The sequence below is a fragment of the Protopterus annectens genome, chromosome 10.part0 (assembly GCF_019279795.1).
Source record: "Protopterus annectens isolate FY-2018-M chromosome 10.part0, PAN1.0, whole genome shotgun sequence".
NCBI lineage: Eukaryota > Metazoa > Chordata > Ceratodontiformes > Protopteridae > Protopterus > Protopterus annectens.
This window is the reverse complement of record NC_056744.1, coordinates 653,875,391-653,894,958: the sequence shown is the minus strand read 5'-3', so window position 1 is coordinate 653,894,958 and position 19,568 is coordinate 653,875,391. Positions and strand designations below refer to the sequence as shown.

General features: G+C 39.0%; 1 protein-coding gene across 1 annotated transcript in view; it reads left to right on the top strand.

Annotated features, from left to right (window-relative positions):
* USP24 (ubiquitin specific peptidase 24) overlaps positions 1-19,568 on the top strand; it is a 4,679,666-nt gene that overhangs the window by 4,384,942 nt on the left and 275,156 nt on the right. The window contains exon 62 of the mRNA XM_044085508.1: positions 17,097-17,163. Coding sequence (XP_043941443.1) covers positions 17,097-17,163 — 67 coding nt within the window. The remainder of the gene's footprint in view (positions 1-17,096; positions 17,164-19,568) is intronic.

The window sequence follows — 19,568 nt, the reverse complement described above, 5'->3', positions numbered from 1 at the left end:
AGTGACAAACAAGTTGAGAAGAACCAGGACAGACGCTCACAAATGGAAATTGAATGAAAGGGTCTTCCAGGAACTGATCTATTTGTGGGGAACACCTCAAACAGATAGGTTTGCCTTCTTTCAAAAACAGACAAATTCTACACCAGGATTTCTTGCAAAGAGGCCTGAAAAACAGATAATTTTTCATTTCCTTGGACAGCAATATTCCTTTATTCTTTTCTGCCCTTTCCACAAATGTAAAAAGTAATTCTAAAGACTCAGAAGGTCTCCTCAGAAATCATTGTGGTGACTCCCTTGTGGTCCAGGTAACATTTGTTTCTGAGACTTCATCATAAACATTTTTGCACATCCTTGGGTTCTCAACTTTGTGCTGGAGAAATTGAATTTGTCACCTTTTTAGCTGCTCATCATGATGATTTAAGTTCTTGACTTTGAAAACTACTCACTATTGCTCTGACATCTGCAAGAGGAGTGCGAGTTGCAAGCTCTCATGGAGGGTAATCCTAACCTCATATTCCACAGAGATAGGGTCACATTAAGAAGAAACCCCTTTTTTATCCCCAGAGTGGTCCCCCCCCCCCCCATTTTTTTTTTTTTTTTTTTTTTTTTACCAAGAACCTAAAAACCAGAAAAAATGATTCTTCTTATTCTGGATGTGCATTGGCAGCACAGGTGCTATCTTGACGCAGTCAAGTCCTTTAGAAAAGCTGATCAGCAATTTATTTCTTATTAAGAAGGGGAAAAAAAGGGAACCATTATAACCTTGATAAGGTTGATTAGGAGTATATATATGAGGGATCAGAGATGAAAATTAATGTGGATGTGGTCCAGTCTGATAATTTCTGCTTGAGCAGAGGAACCAGTCAGGGTTGTCTGCTTTCCCCTTTGTTGTTTGCATTATATTAGAACCATTGGCAAAGCAAATAAGGAACTCAGAAATTAAAGGATATTATTGGTATGGTAGTCAGGAAAAGCTGTCTCTATTTAGAGATGATGATATGTTATACATAACAAAGCCAGAAGTGGACATTACAGTGTTGTGGAACATTTTAAGACAGTTTCATATCTTCTTGGGATACAAAATTAATGAGGCTAAAATAAAGGTAATAGTGGTAAATTATGTTCCCACACACGAACTGGTCCAACAATATCCATATTTATTGGGACATGCTAAAATGAAGTATTTAGGAGTATGGACTGGTGAAGAACGAAAAATACAAAAACTTAACTTAGCAATCTTGTTTAATGGACATGAACATTTACAGGACAATTTGTATGTGCCCAGCACTTTTAATCCACCCACCCATCCAGTGTTGAATGTTTTCGAACAGATTTGTGAACTAGATTTTAGGAATGTTTTAAATGGGAATAGAAATAAATTGAAAAGGGACCTGTATAACATTTCCAAATATGAACAAGAATTATTATTCGAATTCCGGAAACCACCATTGAGAATGATGAAACTGGATAAGGGAGGGGGTTTGGTGCTAATGGATTCAGTAGATTACTCTACAAGAATGAAAGCGATATTAGGTAGTGACAATGATGAAAAAGTTAGTATTAACGAATTGAATATTGCCTATAATAGGATCAATTCATACCTTAATGATTTGTTTATTGAGTCAATTATAGATCGTAGTACATTGAATTATTTATCTAACCTTTTTTCCTCTTTTACTGAGGATTTTTGGTTTACCAAAAATTATCAAAAATTTATTGGATCCACCTATGAGGGCATTAGTTGATGCAAGATATTCTGTAACTTATGCAAGTGCTAAACTGGTAGACAATATTTTAAAGAAATATGTCAGTCAAGAAAAACACGTTTGCCGTGACTCATGGTCTTTTTTATCAGACATTTCTTTAATTGAATTTAAACCTGGGTGTAATTTTTTAACAGTAGATGTTTGTGATTTATATTCTTCTATACCATATGAAGAAGGAATTGAACTTGTTCTAGCTAGAATGCAAAGGTACAGTGCTCCTGTTTCCGAATTAAGAATTGTTGAAGAATTGCTTAGTATTATTTTATCTACCAATTTCTTTTATTTTGAAAATGAGATTTACCTGCAGCGCATTGGTGTAGCTGTGGGCTCACCATGCGGTGCAAGTTTTGCAAATATGGTTTTAGCTCAGTGGGAACATATTCACATTTTTACTAATGAAGAATTTATGCAACACTGTTTCTATTACACTCGTTTTTTAGATGATATATCCATCTTATTAGATGGAGACGAATATAGAGCTAGGACCATTTTCCCAAGAATTTGATGAAAGTATTGACTTTTTTAACTTTTACTAGTAACTTTGGAGAGGAGAGCATTTCTTATTTAAATGTATTATTCAAAAAAGATCTTAACTTGGGTTGTTATACAGCCACAATTTTTAGAAAAGAAACATATTCTAACACGTTTCTTCACTTTTCAAGTCTCTTCACTTTTCAAGTCTCCACCCACTTAGTCAAAAACGCTCGGTCATTAAAGGACAGTTTGTCCGAGCAGCCAGGATGACCACTAAGGATTGTGATTTTCAAGATAAATGTGATGATCTTACCCAAATGTTTCTAATGAGAGGTTACCCTGAACTACTAGTGCAAGACTTATTGTTTGAAGTTACACAGAAACATGTAGTAGGAATTTACAAACCAATCCTATGTTTACCAGACAATGTTTTAACTACAGCAGATCCACCTGGTGAAAATAGTTGTAATGTTAACACGGTCGGTTTAGTAACTAACTCGGGAGTTACTCCAGCTAATGTTAGCAGATATAACATTAGTTTTATTGTAACCTACAGTCTTGATGCAGTAGAGATTAAAAAGATCATTATAAAAAATTGGATTTTTTTAACTAATGACAAGTCCATTATGGAAAAGTAGGATCCTGTCCAAGAATAACTTTTAGAAAAGGAAACAATTTAAAACTATTCGAGAAACCGATCCCAATGGTAGTCAGTAACCCGGGTATGTACAAGTGTGACTCTTGCAATATATGCAGATTCATAGCTACTGGCCAGAAATTTTCTATAGAAGGTATCACATATTGTATTAAGAAATGGTTTAACTGTAATACTAAAATGGTGGTTTATTTGGCCCAGTGTTCCTGTTACCCAGTTTACTATGTAGGGAAGACTGAGAGAAAATTTAAAGAACGGGTTTATGAACATCTGAATGCAATGAAGAAAAACAAAATAGAAAATGCTTTAGCTAGACATATTACTAGCTACCCCTCACACAGTTTTAATTTTAGGGTTATAGATCAAGTTGTACCTAAATTAAGGGGTGGCCCAAATAATTGGCTGTTAGAAAAATTAGAACTCTGGTGGCAATTTAGATTAAACTCATACCACTACCCAGGTTTAAATGACATTTGTTCGATTTCATGTCTTTTGAAATTAAGAAGTTTAAGTAGATGATGACTATTTTTTGAAGCACACCTAGTGTTGTATATGTGAATTCCTTTTGGTTTGTCATCATTTGTTCTTGAGGTAGTAACTTGATACAGTAGCAATTTGTTTTAAATATAAGTATGAATGAATTCAGTTTTAAACATAATTATGAACTAATCTTGGTTTTAATGATTTCTAACAACTATTAAATAGCGAGATAAACATGTTTTAATTTTATAAATTATTAAATGTGTACATTTATTTTTATGCATTATCTATATAAATATATATTTCTTAAGAAAGTATTTGAATTATAGGCTTAATCAATTATTAAAACTTGTATATTGTTAGATTCTTCTATAAATATGAATCTTATAGTATAAAAATTTTTATACATGGTTGTCGTTTACAGACTCAACACTGTGAGATATTTATATGTCCGTTTTTAGGTTTTTACACCTTTAAGGCTGCTTTTTGTTATCTAGTACATAATAATGCCTAGTTGACTATGCTTACTTGATTAATTGACAAGTGATTTGTTAACCACATGTTTTAAACTAAGTATAAAAGGACACTTATTTCTGTAATTTGTCTGATGAAGTCCAGTCATTGTACTGGATGAAAAGCGCTTCATGTTATTAAAGCCTTTCATTCAAGTTCTCCAGTACCTTTGTTGCTTTATTTAGGAGTATGGTTAGAAATGAGTCTGTTATGACAGCTAAAGATGTGGGAAGAGACTAAACAGAAGATAATACAAAAATTGAGAAACTGGAAATGTTGTTATATGGAAACTAAGATACAAGCAATTAAAATGTTTTTAGTCCCTTTAGTCTTATACACAGGAATGGCATATTTTTAGCAACCATTGGAAAATCTGTGGATAGCAATTAAAAAAGAGTTGAAGGATTTTATCTGGGAAGGGAAGACAGCAAGGGTCAAGTGGGATAAGCTGATTCTTCCAATAGAACAAGATGGACTAGGATTACCCTATTTGAGGGGTTGTTTTAGAGCAATGCAGTTAAGGCTGTTATACATAGCACAAGCAGAAAACTATAATTCAAAGTGGAATGGAATGATGATGATATGGGGGGGGGGGGCTGAAGAAATAAGGATAGATTGGGATTTTGGATGCAGACTGTTAAGGAAAACAACAAGAATCATACAGAGTATTATATTCATAAAATAACAGGGAGTATTCTAAGAATTAAACCAGCCCAAGAATGGAGAAAAGAGATCCTGCCAGTAGGAATGATTGTGGTTAGGGATACAGATAATAGACAAGAGGGGGCTGGAATTTATTGGCAAAAACTGGCAAAGGACCCAAGGTATTGGGAGCAAATAACTAGAAAAGGAAAGGTAATAGAATGGGAAGAGGCTAAGAATGTGTTTGGACTTGCAGGTTAGAGATTGCCTTCCCTTTCTAGGATTGATATCGGAGTATAGGCAAAGAGAAAAAAAGTAGGGGGGTCCTAAATGAAAGACCAGCACTGGTATAGTTTTTAATAGAATCTAGAACAGAATCTGCCATTAAAAAGGGAATAATTAGTAGAGCATATAACATATTGCATGATAATTATAACAGTCTATCAGAGGAGCTTAGAAAGGATTGGGAAGAGAGATTCCATAAGCAATTTACTAAGAGACAATGGAGGGATATATGTATATCTCCCAAATATGCAACATAGTCTAGCAGATTTGCCTGGAAGTGGTTACATAGGTATTTTTATACCCAAAGTAGACTCCAGAGAGTTTTTCCTCGGGTGGATAGCAATTGTTGGAGGTGTGGCAGGCAAGAAAGAGGTGGCTGAGAACATATTTTTGGGGAGTGTAGTTAGCTGGCAGATGTTAGGGATTCCCTGCAGACTGCTCTATTGGAGAAGCTGGTTGAGCAGACTGGATTGACTGAGGAGATTATTTTTTTGAGCTATGATGCAGAATCGGAATTGCCTCGACATAGTAAAGCCTTGCTGAGTCTAATTGTGGTGTCTGCCAAAAAAGCAGTTACTAGAAAATAGAAATCAAAGTCTAGACCAACTTTACTAGAACTAGTGATTTATAGTAATAGAGATAAAACAACTGGGATCTTTAGAAAAGGGACGGAGCAAACTACATATGAAACAATGGGAACTATGGGAACAATATATGCAGAGAAAGGACAAGGTTTAAAAGGCAGGTTTGGAATGAGCCATATAATACTTAACTGACAATGACTGGATAGATTATAAGTGATGTATAATGTTTTCAACTACAGTTGTTTCAATGGTGTCTGCGATGTATAATGTTTGCAACTAAAGTAGTGTCAATGTTTTTTGTTTTTCATGTATATAAATGTAAGCTTGCCTATGCTATACGTGATAATGTAATAAAGATGTTTATTGAAAAAACATAGAAAAAGGGACAGCCTCTGTCTAAACTGACAGTTTCCAAGTGGTTGCTCTCAGTTATTGCTTTTTGTTATTCCCATATACCAAATCTGTTCCAGGCATTATCAAGGCATCTTCTGTTGAGGCTTGTCATCTCTGATGACATACTGGAATGTGGTGGACTCTTGAAAACATTATAGCATCAGCTACATGGTCCTCCATACCTTTACTAAGCATTACAAATGGGATTACTCTTCAAGGTTCAGGACCATTCTCCAGGTGCTCCTGAATCCATATCCTTCCTTCCATGTTGGATAGGCTTTGGTAATCAAGCCATATAGTCTAAACACTACTGCAGTTGTAGAATTGATGAACATGCTACTGTTGTGTAAGCTGTACTTTCCTGTGATAGTAGATGTTTTGGATTTCTCACTGTTGCAGTGGTGATACCCCCCTCCACCCCCTACTCTTGTATATAGCTGTAATTGGGAAATAAAGTAGGGTTCTTTTTGTTTCTACTTTATATAGTTTCTTTGCTATTTTTATTTTTGGTTTAGGATTGTTAGGCTGTTCCTTCTGTCTGTTTGGACAAGAAAGTCTTGAAGAATTGTTTACTGTGACTGCTGATCTCCATCCTTGGATATAGCCAGTCAGAATGAAGGTGCGGGGGAAGCCATAGCATTATGAAGTTGGCCCTATCTTGTTTCCTGAGCAGGGAAACAACCCATGTAGCCTAAAGGCTACTGCAGCAGTGAGGAGTTTGAACATCTACTGTTATGGTTAAGTTGATCTTGCACAATTGTCCTTCCTCTGCATTACCTTTTGTGCTATCTACAGATTTATTTATTTTATTTATTTACATTTGATTACCGGGTAGTGTCCGACTGGGCAAATAGCCATTTTCAGCAAAGAGACCCAGGGAAAAAAGTTCCCAAGCAAAAGTTACAAAAAAGTTATGATAAAAATACACACATTGAACAAATAAGTAAAAGTTACAAATGTTGATAAAATAAATATGCTAACAAACAAGACAAGATAAAGTCAAAACTGTACATATGAAAGTAATTAGAGTTCAAATTACAAGAAAAAATAAGACTTTTTTTAAAATGTAGGATTGATATTCGTAGGCTAATCAGTCCTAGTATGAGCAAGGGAAAAATAGAAATAACAAAAAGACAGAACAGCAAGGCCAGAGGAAGTGCATGAACATAACCAATGCGTTTAGTATTCTAGCAGGTGCTGTTTGAAGTTTGTTTACAGATGCAAGGGTCTTTACAAAATGTCAAGTTCCATTGGTAGCTGACTGCAGGACATTCACAGATTTCTTTATTTAGACAACTTAACTTTTCTTTCCTAGTGTCAGGAGTCCCTTTCAGGGGTTACAAATCTCCTTCTCAACCCAGGCTTTCAGATCAACAGTCAAAATACTTCCTCAATTCCTTCTCATAGCATTGTGCTTCTAGGATGTTTCCTAAATTATTCCCTGTAAAAGGCATTCCTAACCCAGTGGAAAGAGGAGTTGTAACTGGAAGACTGTAAAAAAACCAACAATATACCGGGTACCACACAATAACATCTTTATTTAAACAAACAAACAAAATGTATAAAAGAGAGGTGAGCGCTTTCGCAACCTTGCGAAAGCGCTCACCTCTCTTTTATACATTTTGTTTGTTTGTTTAAATAAAGACGTTATTGTGTGGTACCCGGTATATTGTTGGTTTCTTTACAGATATATATTTTTTATATACTGGGTTTTACCTGGCAGCCGCTTTTGTTTGTAACTGGAATGCTTCCTGCTCATCTCAAATCAGTGTCAGACTTCAGGCATAGAGTGTCTCAGGATTCTAGGGTTCATGGCATCCATGATTTCTCTTGAAAGGTTGCACATGAGAAAACTCCAGTGCTTCATGAAGCTATGTGGATCCAGTATACACACCCTCTGGAATTTCTGATACTAAATTTGGGTTTTTTTGAAGAGAGAACTGCTGCAGTGGAGACAACAGATTGATCTGATTTCACGATTTCCATTCTTCCAACCCCAGCTCAGTTTCTGACAGCAGATGCTTCAGATTTTGCTTGGACAGTTTCTATGTGAGTAAAGTGCAGGGTCTTTGGGACAGATAGGCAAAAGCACACACATCAAAGAGATGTTAGTTGTGATCCATGCTGTAGAATCTGGTCATCTGTCTTACATCTGGGACTTCTGCAAGTGATTACAAACAACACCACTGTAAAGTTTTATATAAATAGACTGGCACCAGCTTTTACCCTCTGTGTAGGCTGCCTGTGGTGGCTTGGGAGGTTGCTATAAGCATTGTTTAACCTTCCAGTCTTCCTACATTCTGTCAGAGCAAATACACAGCAACTTGGATATTATATTGACATAAAGTCTTTTATGTAAGCTGAACATCTATTTATCTGCTTTGTTCGCACAAAGAAAAGGCAACCTGTGTCAAACAGACTGTTTCAAGATGTTTGTCCATTGCTATTTGTTTTTTGTTGTTCCCACAATGGCAAATCTGTTCCAAGTAGTATCAAAGCACTTTCTACTAGAAGCTTGTCTCATTTGATGACATATTGGGTAGCTAGTGACATTCAAAGGGCAACTATTTTGTCCTCTGTACGTACTTTTGCAATGCATTACAAACCATACTTCAGGGGTTCCTGCATCCTAATCATTCCTTCTGCTAGGCTGGATAAGCTATGGTAAGCTACCCAAATAACTGTAGGCAACTACAGCAGTGAGAATGATGAACATAGTGCAGTTGTGTAAGTTGGGCAGTTTCTCATAACAGTACATGTTCAAATTCCTCAGTGCTGCAGTGGCCACACCCTCTTTCCAGTTCCCTGTTTCTGTATATAGTTACTTTTTTTGAAGTAAATGTTATGTTTTCCTACCTTTTTTAGGTTCCATGTTGAGTATGGTGTCTCCTCTTTCAGGAGTCAAGAAAGTCCTAAATAAATTGGCGCACAGGCTGCCCTTGTCTTCCTGCACAGTAGCCTCCTTGGATGTGTGGAGGAGAGACAAAGACTTTTGAAGACTGTCCGGCTGTTATATCCTGGGCAGGGTATAATCCAAATGGGTATAGGCTACTACTGCAGTGAGGAATTCAATCATTTTCTGTTATGGTAAATGCAAGTTACACAACTGTACTTTCTTTCAAGAACTAGAGACATTGGCAATCAGGGATTTCCTGATTGAAATCACTGTTTCAGTATTCCAAACAGATGGGGGTTTCACTGTTGTTGTCCAGCCGGGTTACCAAAGCTTTAACTTTCCCTGGAGAATACATCTAGTGTATTTTCCTCAGCTTGCAAGCGTAGGAGTATACTTTTGGGCCTTTGAGCATAAATTCCCAGGCTATCTCGCCATCAGCCCAAACGCAGGTCTCACAACAGTTGGTCTGATAATTGTGTGGTTGTCACAACTGTTAATTTTTTCTTATTCATACCAATGCCTTGTTGGAAAATCTTCATTCTTCTCTAAACTGTTTTGCTGTATTTTTGTTAGATGCCAACTATAAGGGGTAACTTTGAGTGCGGTAGGCAGATTCCCTACAAAGACCTCCATACCCAGTGTCTTTTCTGCCGAGATGCAAAAGAATATTATAAGGCTTGTTCCATTTGGCAGTTCTTTGGGCCCAGTCTGATTCTTACTCACCTGCTGAAGTTACAGAGCCTGTGGTACATTTAACTCTATCTCAGATGCTCTCTATCGCAACCCTGCTGGAGGCCAGTCTGACATCAAAGGATCTCATATCCTTGGAGACTGTTACTGCAACTGAGAAGTGGTAACCGCAGTCATTATTTCAGCGGGACCAGAAGGCATCCTACAGATTTTAGTTATGGAAGAGATTCCCAGCAAACCAAATGATGTATGTAAGGGGACGGAGTCTCCATGCTTGGTTCAAGTGGACGTCACCCCAAAGGAAAAGTGACAAAAAACTAAGCATGTTTCCTAGGGAGAATAAGTGGATAGACTTCATTCAGAGCTTGTTCAAGGCCATTTTTGCCCTTAAACTGTCTTCATTTACTGTTTCTCTTATCCCTCCACAGAAGGTTACTGTGGAATCTTTCTTCTGAAGAAGAGGAGGCCTCAGATTCAGATGACCATTCATTAGCCTACTCCTTTTGTATTTACTCTCTCCAGGTTCCCTCAAGTGATGAAAGTTCCCGGTCTCCTAACTCCCCTGTGGAATAGGCATCCTTCAGAGAGACCATATTAAATTAAATTTATTTAGTTAACATTTGTTTACCAGGAAAGTCCGACTTGGAACGAAGCCAGTTTTCAGCGGAGGCCCGGGGAGAAATACTTTTGTAATGTGGGAGGAAACCGGAGCACCCAGAGGAAGCACACACGAATGCAGGAAGGACATGCAAACTCCACACAGAAGGCACCCCAGCTGAGAATAGAACCAGAGAGCCTCTTGCTGTGAGGTGACAAAGCAAACTGCGGGACCACTGTGCCATCACTTTTTGAGTGGGAGTCTAGGCAAATCTTTGATGTCTAAAAGAGATACTACAACCTTTTAGAGGTGGCCACTCCAGCTCCCTCCCCTCTCTCACCAGTCCTGGAGGCCTTTTTGGATTTTTTCGAATCCACGTCTTCAGTCTTCTGCTCTCAAAAGACAAGACAGATTATACAAGATCCCAGAGGGCCTTAAATTCTATTTTAAGAGTCCTGTAGCTGAGCCTTCAGCTGTTTTCCTTATCTTATCTTCTGACAAACCTTCGAAGCTACTAACTAATGTTAATGCCCTACCTTCAGACAAGGACAGCAGGGCTGTGGATAGGTTGGGAAAAAAAAGATTTACACTTCTTCTACTCTGGCCTTCAGGACAACAAATTATCAGGCCCAGATGACTAAATAGCTTTTATCTATCAGTAACACTTTAAATAAGGCAGTGGTGGACAAGCAAAGTCCAGAGTCTAAGCAACAAATTTTGTGTTTGGGATACCAGGCCACTCTTAGTGGCCAGACATGATATTAAATACACCTACAAATCTGTTGAAACCTCCTCCAGAGCAGCTGCTACTGGTACAGTCATCCGCAGATACATCTGGTTACTGAGCCAGGCCATGCCAGAAGATTTTGAGGCTAAGCTCCTTGATTTCCCCACCAGCCAAAGATCTTTTTTTCCAACCATAGGCAAATAGCCTATTCAAAATGAAAGACTGCAGACAAATCTTTATCTCTGTACCCAGATACAAGAGGAATTACCCAGCCAAGCCTACTTCCTTTGTTAAAAGGGGACATAGACCATCCCAGAAACTCAAGAAGGCACCCAAGAAAAGATTATTAGAAAAACCTGAAAGGGACCCCAGACTTGGGAGGCTTCTCGTCTCCAGTAAGTCACTGGTATTCTTTCCAGGCTCCTCCCCCTCAGTCTTTCCCTATCCCCCTTCAGAAAGGCTCACTTGGTCCAACTCAAACTGGGAAAAAAATACCACCACCAAATGGGTACTTTCCATCATAAAAAAGGTTATGCTATGTCCTGGAAAGAACTTCCTCCCTTAAAAGGTATCCCACCACTAACCGACAATCATTTAAATCTTTTTCCTCCCATTCATTGGGAACTACAGTCCCAAAGCACGGTTGAATCAGTGCCTCAGTTTGAGGGATGACGGTTTTACTCCATATTGTTTCTGGTTCTAACAAAAAAAAAGGGCAGCAGAGACCAGTACTGGATCTCTCTCTCTCTGTCTGCTCAACACTTTGCTGGAGACTCTGCCTTCATATCCTCCTTCCCTTCATCCTCCAACAGGCATTTCTAGTCTCCTCGAATCTGAAGGATGCCTGCTTGTGTATCCCCATACTCTCTTCCTACAGGAAATTCCTGATGTTCTATACTGGCTCATCTCACTTTCAGCTTATTGCTTTTCCTTTCGGGCTTTCTGCAGCCCCCAGAATATTCAAAAAGTGCCTAGCACCTGTTATTGCCTTTTGCAAGACTCGGAGAATTCAAATGGTTCTTTACCTAGATGATTTGATTCTCCAGGCCTCCTGTGCTTAGATCTTGCTGAAACACCTCCATTCACTCTTAACCTCCCTGTGCAATTGGGCTTCACTGTCAGCTTTAAAAAATTCTCCCTCCAGCCCACCTGGGACCTTGTTTTCTTGGATTGCAGACTGGACAGCAAAAAGATGAGAGCTTTCTTGCCTCAGGAAATGGTGCAGGACCTCACAACTTATTTCCAGTACCCAGCAATCCCTCAAAGCCTGTTAAACAAGGAAGTTTTTAAGAACACTAGGATTCATGACAGTAACCATACCAGTGCTTCCTTTAGCCAGGCTGCATGTGAGAAAAATTTAGTGGTACCTGAAAAATGTGTGGTCACGACACTCTTACTCTCTGGACACACACATCACCCTCATACCTTATATCAGGAATGAGATCCCATGGTGGATCACACAGGTAAACCTCAGTCCAGGGCTACCTTTCAAGCCACATACCCCATTGCAAGAAATGTACATCAATGTCTCAGACTAGGCTTGTGGGACTTGGACAGGCATCCACAAGGCCCAGAGACTTTGGCAGTGCAAGAGGTGATGGCTCTCATCCAAGCCCTTTAAGTTTTATCCTACCTCTGGAAACCAGAATCTCTTTGAGTATTCACAGACAACACTACAGTTGTGTAGTACATAAGCAAGGAGGAACCAGGTCATACCAGCTTTGCAGGTGACTCAGTTTGCGTGGGACCTGGCTACCCAGATGGGCATGTCCCTTCAAGCAGTATACATTCCATCAAAGAACAACATCCTAGCAGAAACACTAAGCAGGTCAATCGAAAATCCACATGAAAAAGACCCTACACAAACAAGTCTTCCTAGACATAATCCACAGGTGAGAAATACCACATATAGACTTATTTGCCTTGGAGAACCACAGACAGCTGCCTCTCTTTTGCAGAAGGCCGCCTTACCCCTTGGCATGGAGCACAGATACCCTCTCTTTTTAATGGGCAGGGACATTTCTTTATGCCTTTCCTTCAATTCCTCTACTACCAAACATTTTGCTAAAGATCCAAAAAGAAAAATCAAGGATTCTTCTGGGGACTCCTTTTTGGCCAAGGCAGCATTCGTTCCCAATCACTTAGCCAGGAGACAGTCACCATAAGCTACCCCTGAAAGTGAAGTGGACCTGATCACACAACAGAAGGGCTCACTCCTTCATCCCTCAACTTAAGCCTGTGGTTGAGAGAGGATTCTGATCCCTTCTAGACACCAGTTTTCTGAGGACATGCTTTGGGCTCTCCAAGAGGCAAGGAGAAACACCATATGAAAATCCTACATAACCATATAGAAGAGATGTTCTGTATGGTGTCATGCATAGTCATATGTGTCTTATCCTGTGTGTATGAGATCATGAAAAGCGGTCTGGAATATTCCTTTGTTAAAGCCCACCTTTATTCCATCTTGTTTTCCCCTCAACCTACCTGTTATGTCTAACTGGAGGTCAGGCAATTTCTAAAAGGGGTACTACACTTAAATCCTTCAAGTAAACCTGTGTCCCCACCATGAGACTTCAACTTTGTGCTAGAAAAACCCACTATGCCCCCTTTTGAGCTAGCCACTTGTACTCTCAGTTTGCACCTGGACGACCTTTCTGTTGCTGGCTATCGCTTTTGCTAACAAAGTATCAGAACTACAGGTAGTCATCGCTGTCCATGTGTCCCCGAGGGTCAACCCCTCTTTCATGCCTAAAGTGGTAAACAAAATGTCTCTCAAGAAGGTCATTAATCTACCCACTTTCTTTACCAATCCATAAACCAGGGGTGAAAACTCCTACATTTCCTGGATGTGCACACGCAGATAAGATTTTATATGGACAGTATTAAGTCTATTCTTAAGTCAGACCAACTGTTTGTCTCTTTTATGGACTCTAAACTATGCCAGCCAGTATTTAAACAACCAATTGCAAGATGGATTTCTAAGTCGTTTTATTTTTGTTACTTGCACCATGGCAAATCCTTACTCTGAATTCCACAGGCTCATTCTGTCAGAGCAGTGGCCACTTTTGGTACCGTCAACAATGGAGTAAATTCCAAAACTATCCTGGAAGCTTCTACCTGGTCTTCTGTGTGCACCTTCACTAAACACTAGAGAACAGATGCTTTTTCAAGGTCTAGGGCTGCTTAGTCCTTTCTGGACTCTTAAACAATTCTCACCATCCTCAACTATCCTCCCTTTTGTTCACTTAAGCTTTGTGAATTACCAATCCATTTGGAATACTGCAACAATGATTTTAATCAGGACATAGTACAATTGTGTCAGAACTTACCATAACAGTACTTTGCGATGAGGTCATACGTTTTTTGTACTTTTCTGATTTTTATCCATGTTTTAGCCAAAAACAGTTGTTTCCATTTTCTTTTAGATTGTTCTGAGACTGTAGTCTTGTAACTTCATTTACAGGTATGGTAATATTGTGTATTACTGCAAGATTTTAGTATTGTTTATACATTATACTTCAGTTCTGTCTCCATAGTAGAATTACTTGTAAAAGCTAGCTGTTTGTATTTAGAACCCTGTTTTGGACCTTAATCTTGTAGTTTAATTCACATTTGTGGCAGAACTATGAACTACCATCTGGTATGAGACCATTTAGTCATTTATTACAGCATTTTTCAATAAATAGCATTACTGGAAAATGTCTGCATAGTCTGGTACTTCAGTCTATGGTGGGTTCTCAGTACTGGAAGTATTGTGAATTCTGTCTTAGGATTTGTGCTTCATTACTTCAATTGCTGTTTATATCCCAGCTGCTAGAGTCTTTTGATTATCATTAATCTGGTTAAAGTAGTTAAAATTGCATTCCATTGCTTTTCTGCTTACTACTATTTCCTCTGTTCTTTGTCTGTTCCAGCCCCCACTGAGGCATTAAGCCAAAGTTTCTGAAATTCTAACAGTAAGAGAGCTCCAATACTGGATCCATTTTTAGGAAGTCTGTTTCTTACAGCTTGAATTTTTCCCCAACCCTCTCACTCTTTTCCTATTGTGGTTTTAAAAGGCTATCTCTCTCTGGCTTCTACCCCTTATGGTAATCTGACTTCCGAAGTCCCTCCCTCCCTCTTTCATTGCCCTGTGCAGATGCAAATGCCTGCATAGTAAATTTTATCTGTAGAACTACCTTTAAACTGAAACCTATAACTTAGTGGCAAAAACAAAGCCATTGCATGGAGACAAGCTTACAGCAGCTAGTTTGTGTTACACAGCACTACTTTCATATCTTAGCACAGTCTAAACTAGTCTAATGCCAAACCCCAGATACAGCCAAAGAGACTTCTAAATAACCCAGTTCTCAATCTACAGTAGCCCACCCAAGTACAGGTCTGGAGAACATGAATAGGCAATTTCTAAATGTCTTTGCAGCCAGTTTGTTGGATATGGGGATCCTAAGACAATGTACCATTTGTGTCCATTTCACGGACAACAATTTAATTCTTAAAGAAACAAGCATAGTATGTGAGAGGTGCATATACACAATTTCACTGGAGGAAAAAATCTTGTATAGAAACAAGGTTGACAAGAGCACACACACACACAGACCAACTTATGCTGAGGGACTAAAAAGCAATCTTTCCAAATCTCTGACTTCATAAGCCTGTATACAGCAATGCCTATTGTCAGGAATGTCTAAAGCACTCACCAAAAGCAACACCAAACTCCACACATACGCCTACACCCAATGAATCCCCAAGTCCAAAGTCCATAAGTAAGGAAACACATTACCGAGGACACTTGTTGTAGGGGACTGTAATGTATGACACACAAATGCCCACTCCACCAGACTGAACAAGGAGATAACTTAGAGCCAGGATCCACCAAGTTATACACACACTCAAGGCACAGTACCAGTATAATTCTGTCATAGTCCATGTTGGCATTAATGACCTGAGGCATACTTTCCCGGACAAGATGAAGAGAGACTCAAGTGGGTATGTGCTTTGCACTGAGCAACATTCTGCCTTCAACAAGAATGATGCCACAGTACAAACAAAACAGATGACTGACTTCAAAACAGTTGGAAACCCCCACAAAGGTTCCTTACCAGGAGAATCCAGGGTATTATCTCATTGTCCTATACTGATCGCCTTAAAACCATGTCTCTGTACCCTGTCTCATATAGGTTACTGTGATGCAGTCTATGTCTGCCATACAAGGCTTCCCTGGATCCAGCTCTGATGGACCTTTTTCACATCCACAAGATGAACAAACAGCATGAGATCTACTAGATCCATGGATTTAAATTTTGCTTGTAGCATAAATAAGACATGTTGGCAATACTGATATGTATTACAGAGGCTCTGGAACATGCTCCCCATCCATGTGAAGCACAGTCCATCCCTAACCATATTTAATCATAAACCTTGTTCAATGGATGGGAAATTGAAAATTCAGTCCAAAGGAGGCCCCATTGTCCCTGATAGACAGAGGGGGACAGTAACTATGCCCAAGCTAAGATATCCCCACATAACCTTTAGAAACTTCCTAACTAGCATACCCCCCTCCTGGCAAACACCCCATGATATAAAGGGACACAATTGGGTTGGGTTGTGCAGCTAGGCTTATAAAGGCCTTGGTGGTCGTTAGCCTAGTGTATACCTATGAACTTATGTCCTACTGACCACTGTTGCAGTATTCATCCCCCCACCCCCTAATGACCTCTTCTCCTCTTTTCCTTTTACACCTGCATTGTCTGGCAGACAGTAGGACAGAGGGGCCCACTCATCTCCTACTTCGCCCCTCCTAGCTGACTATGACTACCTATCTCTCAGATGTCTTCTGGCTGCTGGCTTGGAGATGGTTTGAGGATTTATGATCATATGACTGTTAATATACCCCTATGCTTGTAAGATGAGGTCATATGTCAGACTTTTGCTCCAAGGAAGGTTAAAGCTTTGGCATCTCGGCAGAACGTCAGTGGTGAAAACCCTTTTTGTTTGAAATACTGCAACAGTGATCTGTAAGGCATCTTCTGTTATGCTAAGTTCTTACACAACTGTACTTTTGTCTTAAATGGTGGACAGTGGAATACCATTATGCCCAAGGGACAAAAAAGAGAAAATGAGGCATAGTTCCCCACACTTGCAAGCACTCCTTGTTTTTTCTACTGTATAGAAATGAAGGCAAAAGGACCTATTTTCTTCAGTTGTGCCTTACATTTGTTTTAAAAATTCCGATATGGTGAATCATAACATAAAGTAACTTCTGGGTAAGTATTCAACATAATTCTTTTTATGGCAGTTGTTTACATGGTTTTCTAGTGCTTAGCTGAATGTGCTTGCATAAACAGATGTTTTGATTAGTGTTAAATTGTTACCAACATTTCTAATTTTCAACAGGTTATGGAGGACCCACTACAGCATGAAAGACTTAAATTTGCATTTGAGTCAGAAAATGGAGTCCTAGGCAAGTAACTGCAGTTTTGTCTGTTTCATCAGCTAAGATGTACACTGCATGTGTGTACTTTTAATGTACTTGGCTAGCACCTTACCTGTTATTTCCATACTGGGTTTTGTTTAGTTGTAGAAATTCTAAAATAAAAAAGATGCGTTTTTCCTTTGGAATTTTTATGTAATGAATTTACAGCAGTCAGTGTTGAAAACCTGCATTAAGTCATAGTCGTGGTAATAACATTTAAGTAGGGACAATGTACATTAAAGATTATAAATCCAAGTATGAGATTAGTCCCTTTTCTAATTTCTATATTAAAATAATTACTTTCAGGCTGTTTCAAGTAACTATGAACTTCAGATTTGTACAGAAACTACTGTTACGGTTGTTCATTCCAACAGTTTTGGCTCCTGAAGCCTTAGTATTACAGCATGGCCACTTCTAGTAACCTGTGTAAAAACATTTGTGGTGTTCATAAAATCAGCAATAGCAACATTTGTTATAAAGTGTGCAAGTCTTTTGAGAATTCCCATTTGTAACAGATATGAACTTCAGAGTTTCATTAGCAGTACTACCTGAGGAGTGACCATGATTGTTGGTCCGTGAATATTTATTATGCTTGTGGTTAGACTCCATCATCATCTGTTCTTGCCCTAGCTTTTTTTTTCCATATCAGGACATGCACAAGTCATAAACTTTTTTTCATATTTACCTGTGTCAGAACTTTAAAATTTCTGCTAGCAGTTTGAGACATCCATTTTGTCCATTTCCCTGCCCATGGGGTTAGGCTGTGATGTAGTTAAGCAGTAGCCAGCATATTTTTCCATCTCATTAAAATTATCCTGTTGAGTATAATTAAGTGTTACATATTTAAAGTATTTTTGCAGACTTTTGTCCCCAACCCCCCAAATGTGTGGGTGGGACTACATATGCTAACTCCAAGATCACCTTAGATTAGCAGGAATCTAAGGTGCTGCAGTCATAGACTATGTATATATTCTGCATGTTTTTATTTAAATGTTCGCTGTTCCTCAGACTGTGGTTATGATTCTTAGACTTCACTGAGCACCCCAGTAGTATAGCCTGAAGTTTCAGATCTCTGTCAAGACTGTTAGACAGGATTCCCTAAACATTCACAGCTTTTCATCATGTGGTGCTCTCCTGGTAATGTTCCCAAGAAGTTCAACTCAAATAGCTCTTCAAGACTTTTATCTTTAGCAAAGGAGCACAATTTATGATATTCCCCAAGTTTTTACTTCTACTGTTTCTCTCTGTTTTCTTGGTAAGGAAAACTAGAGCTCAAAGTGCAGTTGTCCAAGTTGACCTATGTTTGCTTTACACCCTGGGTAGTGGAAAGGTTAGAAGAGAATGAGCATCCAGTGCAGTCTTGCCCTTTCTTGAATGGAGAGCGAGAGCTGGTCCTACTGCAATTCTGACCCCTGTGGGAACACCAAAATATATCTGTGGATGGCATGGAAAACGTACCTCTCAAATGTACCTAATGAGTACGAATGTTCCTCATTTTGATTCTTAAAGTCCATATTTCCCATTATTCCACATTGAATGGTTCTGTCACACATTCATTTTTAAGAATTGTTTTAACTGGTATTCATGTTAGATAATACTGAATCATATTAATTTAACAAAATAGCTTTTTAGAAGTGTAAAGTAACACTTTTTAACCTTTGCGTTTGTAGTTAAAGTTGTTTGTAAGTATTCCACATTTTGCCCATTTGTTCAATATACAAGTAATGAGAGTGTTCAAAATTTACTAGAAATTTAAGGTTGGGAGCTCTAATGGGAAGCACATGCCACATAACCCAGGAGACAGTCAGGGAGTGGGCAAAGTTCTAACCTTAGGAGTATCCATAAAGTAACACTTATGAGGAGCTTCCTGACTGCTTTGGAGGTGGGGTGTTTGGATTGAGCCTGATTCTGTCCTCTGATCAAAGCAACACATTGCCTGATAAGCTGTCACTCCAGTCAGGGAAAAAATGGACTTTGGGCTGGCTGGGGGCAAAAGAACCATCCAGTGGAATGCTGCAAGGAAGATCTGTGTGGGATGAGAGGCAAAAAAAGAAAGAAAAACTGCAGTAGTGGGTAGAAATTCAGCTTACAGGTTGAGAACACCTCATGCACCCAAATACTTTTTCTGCCATGGTGTTGAGACTTTTCTGGCCTGTCATCAGCATATTCACAGAGATTCACTGAAAATGGGGGGGGGGTAAAAAACTTACAGATGGAAAGAGTGGTAGAGAGCCTAGCAAGGTGGCTGTCTAAGCCAAAAGATCTGGATAGGGCCTGCAGACCTTTGGGTAAAATAGTGTTTCCAGGGAGAAGAAAACCCAGAAGGAATGATGAGTGAGTGGGGAGGGGGTGGAGAACAGCAGAATGCAGACCCAGGCATGATTTTGCTTGTT